General features: G+C 28.8%; 1 protein-coding gene across 1 annotated transcript; it reads left to right on the top strand.

The window, feature by feature from the left end:
- The first annotated feature begins 1,421 nt into the window (after window positions 1-1,421).
- LOC127118608 (heavy metal-associated isoprenylated plant protein 28) lies at window positions 1,422-4,382 on the top strand. Its single transcript, XM_051048831.1, has 2 exons — window positions 1,422-1,734; window positions 3,772-4,382. The coding sequence occupies exons 1-2, from the start codon at window positions 1,608-1,610 to the stop codon at window positions 4,053-4,055; spliced, it is 411 nt and encodes a 136-aa protein (XP_050904788.1). The 5' UTR covers window positions 1,422-1,607; the 3' UTR covers window positions 4,056-4,382.
- The last annotated feature ends 920 nt before the right edge of the window (window positions 4,383-5,302 follow it).

Consider the following 5,302-nt stretch of genomic DNA (forward strand, 5'->3'; position numbering starts at 1 on the left):
AATACTCAAGTAAAAACTGATCCTGCATTAAATATTTCATTCTTTTCCAAGATCATACCGACCATTTTCTTTGCCTTTGACTCTTAACAACAAGCTTATCCCACCATACAGTAGCATAACTCTTCAACCTGATCGCCACAATTTTAACTTGCTTGTTATCAAGGACGCCCATGACGTCGAAGAATCTATCAAATTCGATCTGTCAATCCAGAAACTCCCCCATTCCCATCGTTCTGTAGAATAATGGAATACCAACATTCATTTGATAATCATGGTTATGTTGATTCCCTTGATCAATTGTCTTTTCCTCGTCGGGGTTTTCTTCTTCATAACTCGATTTTTTAGCAATAACAACACGATTGTTTCTACCCCACAAAACCCAAATTGATTCCTTTCTCCTGTCTCTTTGTTGGTTCCCGTTGTTGTTGGCATTTTTACCTGAGTTGTTAAAGTCACCATTTGTTCAGTCAAAGCAATTAGGGTCGTGGTAATTTGCCTAAGATCTGCTCTGGTCAATGGTTGATCTCCCATAACTGATTAAACTACGAATATGAACAAGAGAAAACCTGCTCAGATGCCACCTAACGTGAAATCACGAAGGATTAGCAAACTGTAAGCCTAGAACAAAAACACTAGTTTGCAAGCGAAAAACCTGTCAGATAAAGTTTTGGAATCCACCAAAAGAGAAAATACTTTAATTTTATTATGATCAAAGATAACATTGACGACCACACCCAAATGTATTTAAATACATAAAAGAATTTTATAGGCTTTTAATCCAAAATAAAAATAAAATAGAAAAAGAAATCCTAATAGGCTTTTAATACAAAACAAAAACAAAATAGAAAATTGCGGAAAATATTAAAATATTATATTTGGGCCTGAAACAAACTCTTAAAAGGCTCATATGTTACGACAAAGAAATGAGTTAGACGTGTGAGTCGATTCCCTATTCAAAAAGGTATAATTATAATCATTATGATATCGGACGCCAAATTTGCACATTTCCTCCCGATCTTTTCTGATGCGTGACTTCTTATCGATACGTGCAACCAGCCTATAAACTATAAACTATAAGCTCAAAAAATATCATGACAAACAAAACCTTAGAATAATATAAACAACAATCAAATCATAAGAGTCGTTATATGGATAAAACTCCGACATCCAAGATTAGGTATTTATTCAATTTATTAATCTCTAAATTTTTTTAATATATTTTTTAAAGTGATTAATATAGTAAAACCTCTAATTTAGAGTGGATTAATAAGTATACAATTTTATTGAATTATAAAAAAAATTATAATGATAAAAAAACATTACAATAGACTTTCCAAAAAATATAATCTTTTTATTTTAAAAAATATGACTTTAAAGGCAATATAACAACATATCATAAAGGCGTCTTAAAATAATAGGATAAAGGAAACAAATGTTAAAGAAGATAAAGGAAAAAGATAATAGTAGGAAAAGCTTCTTTTAAAGAGAATCTAATGAATTTTTTGAGTCCATGATCCATATCTTGAACAAAAACTTTATATAAGGCTTGGAGAGACACATTGTTTGGTAACAAGATAGTGTGTGAGTTGAAGCACTTAATTGTGAGAATGTCCAACATGCAAATTGTCCCAGCTTACAAGACCATTGTGGAGGCACAGTATGTTGAAATGAGGGTACCCTTGTATTCTTATGGCTGTGAGAAGAAAATCAAGAAAAGCTTATCAAGTCTCAAAGGTAAATTTAGCATATATTTATTTTTATGATAGTTTTGAAGACATGCATAATTTGTATAAACATGTTTTGACTTTTGAAGGCCATGTTATAACAAGCTGAAAATAGATTATATGGACGTATAATAAGTGATTTTACATAAGATAAGTTGAAATAAAGTCTACCAAATAATTCATGTAATGTGTTTTTAATATGATTTTGTACAACTTTATAAAGGTGAACTGCAAATCTTACTACTCACCAACTCTTTCATAACACTTTTGCACCTCATGTTATTTACATGGGCTTTCAAACTTCACAGCATATAGTACTGGGTTCATTGTACATCGCTACTAGTGGGCTGTCGGCAATGAGAAGAAAAATTATTTTCTCATCCTATGAATTTCACAAAAATATTTTTTAAATTTTAAAATTCGAATTATTATTATTATTATTATTATTATTATTATTATTATTATTATTATTATTATAGATTTGTTTTTACAAAAATTATTGGTTTTGTAAAGATCAATAATTTATCTACATTAATAAATTTTCGTTAAAAAATGTGATTTGGAATAATCTAATTTTATAAAATCGGTTTTTAGGACGAGTATTATCCCTACTTATAAATATATGTTCAAGCCATATATTGTCCGATGTGAAACTCTTAACACACCATTCATGTCTAGGACAAGGTAAGTGGAGCGTGAAAACAAATGGATGGTGACACGATAGTATTTATAATTTAATTTTGAATTTTCAAAATAATAATATTAACCAAGTTCTAACATTTATTTATAATATGATTATTGAATTTTTAAATTATTATTTACATAATATTAACAAAGTTTTAACCTTAATTTATAATTTGATTATTGAATTTTCAAATTAAAAAAAAGTTAAATACCAAAATAAAATTGGTTAATATTAACCATTTTATAAACTAGTAATTACACAATATTAACCAACTTTATTTTTATTATTATTATTATTTTTAAAAAAAAAATCATTAACCAAATAATAAGGTAATGTGAGAACATGATTAATATTATATATTTTATTAGTTAATAAAATAGTGAAGTTGGTTAATAATCTATAAATAAAATATGTGGTTAATAACATATATTTTTGTGATTAATGCAATAATATAATTGATTAATGACAAAATCTTATATTTGTGTTTTAACATTAAATTAAAAATAATAATTTTTAGTTTAAATAAAATATCTTTTTTTAAATATCTTTTGTTATAAAATATTTTTAAATTTTATTTTGTTATCAAATATTTTTTAATTTTAAAAATAAAAATTAATATTGAACATAAATATTGAAAATATTGATGTAAGAAATGGGTATAGGAATAGATAAATATAGAGTGCATTAATCACTTGTGTTCAATCTAAAAAAGAAATTTGTTTAGTATTTGACAGTCTAAAAAAGAAATTTGTTTAGTATTTGACTTTGATATTTAATACTCCATTCATTTGATCTAATTTATAAAAAATATTATTTTTTAAATATATTGAATAATTAATATATTTAATTTATATATAATATAAATAGATTGATTATTGAATGTATCTAAAAAAAATGTATTTTATAAATAAAATCGGCTATAAAGTTGAATGGAGTATTAAAATAATCTATACTAAATTTTTACTCCTAGTCGAGCACATTCTTTCAATGAATGATAAAAGAGAGCTAGACTAACAATATTCTGGACTACTATTGGTTGCAAAGTCAAACTAATTGTGTGAACCGGAATATTTGTATTATTTCAATTCAAATTGTTCTCTATGCTAAGCAATTTCTAGAGTAAAAAAAAAAGAAACTGTGCTCATCTATACATCATTAACTTTTAATTTAGCATGATATCAAATTTAAGCCTCCAATATTGGATCCAATTGTTCTTATACATAACTTTCGGTGACATCTTACTATGCATAAATTGGTTTTCCTACCCTCCTAGACTCACTAAAACTTTCCTACCCTCTTAATTTTTTTTCTAATATGTTTTTTTAGCTTATATAAATTGGTATATTTGTGGCAATTTGGCAGGCATATACTCAATAAATGTGGATCATTATCAACAAAAGGTGACGGTTTGGGGAATTTGCAACAAATTTGATGTGTTACAAACAGTTAGAAGCAAGAGAAAAGATGCTTGTTTTTGGAACCAAGAAGACAATGTTGCATTAGAAAATTCACAAACACAATCCTCACCAATCCCATTACCAACTTTTCCTCACAAAGATTTTAAGCCTTCTTTATCTTTAACTAGGGTTAGGTCTCTAAGTTTGAAGGCATGGAAAAAGGTCTTCACTAGATCATATTCTTTCTAAGATGAAAATGTGAATTAGAAGAAGAGAGCAACAATAGTTTAATATGTTTTGCCTCTATAAATTTTATAAAAATTAAAAACATATTTAATCTGATTAACCATAATTAAGTATCTTCTTAAAGTTTATGTGTAAATTCTGTAATGGTTGTATTGGATATATTTTCTTGTTCTAGCATTTGGTTTCTTAATTTTACTTTGCACTGTTTTTTTCCTTCTTTTCATGTAATGCAATTTGGCTTTCTTATATGAATTTGGTAAACATCATTATGATGATGCCTCTACAAATTAGAGAGAGTCTATATGCTATAAAAATCAACCACTTATTATACTACATTTAGATTTTACTTGTTCTAGCCAAATTGTGTATTCTTGAAGGTACATTTTGTTTTATTGCTTTTATCAATACTATTGTCCTATGTTTTAGTGGACTTTTTTTTTTTTTTGGAGATTTATATCTCCTTCACTATTCATCACTTTGTTATCATTATACTTTTTAATAAGATAATTTGATATATTACTACCTGTCGTACCTCGGGAAATGAGAGACACGACCTAGCGAAGCGCGACCGCACGCTCGCAATGATGGACTGAACAGAGTCGTCACCGAACTTTATTTATTCCTAAAAAGGAAAGGGGAAATATCGATAAAACCCAAGACAAAACGACAATGATTATGGTCGTCGCAACCAAATCAGGGTTCGGGAGTCGATTACGCAAGGGGAAGGTATTAGCACCCTCACGTCCGTTGTACTCAACAGGAACCGTTAGGTTAGTTGTGCGCGTTAGTGTTAGTTTGAAATGTTAGGCTTTAAGTTATTAGGTGGGAAAGGAAGTATAGAAGAGAGGAGAATGTTTTTGGATTTTTTGACGAAGGACTAAACCTAAGTTTTTTATTAATGGGCCTGACAAGATTTACAAATCCTGCTCCTACGTATCTCAACAGAGAAATCAAGGCTTACGCAGTTCTGGATAGAAAAATGTTTGTTTGTTGGTCGATTTTATCGAAAGCTACTTTGTGTCAAATCGACGAAAACATTGTTGGACTACCCAAAACAGGTGGAAAAACATTGCCTTGCATTGTTTTGAAACAAAGTACCTTTCGTTTGAGAAAGGGTTTGAAGGGTCAATCGCGCGGCGGCGAGAAAAAGAAATTGATTGGTTTGATGTGTTTTGAATAATGGCGAGAACTTGGATGAGCGAGATATCCATCTCGAATCCTAGTCTCAGGGGTGTGTGGTATCCACCACG

Source organism: Lathyrus oleraceus, chromosome 2 (genome assembly GCF_024323335.1).
Source record: "Lathyrus oleraceus cultivar Zhongwan6 chromosome 2, CAAS_Psat_ZW6_1.0, whole genome shotgun sequence".
NCBI classification, from domain to species: Eukaryota; Viridiplantae; Streptophyta; class Magnoliopsida; order Fabales; family Fabaceae; genus Lathyrus; species Lathyrus oleraceus.

Bases quoted from the DNA above. Each gene is read 5' to 3' on its own strand.
- LOC127118608 (XM_051048831.1), top strand. From the start codon at position 1,608: ATGTCCAACATGCAAATTGTCCCAGCTTACAAGACCATTGTGGAGGCA. The intron at 1,735-3,771 runs GTAAATTTAGCA...GCAATTTGGCAG, and splicing joins AAGCTTATCAAGTCTCAAAG to GCATATACTCAATAAATGTG.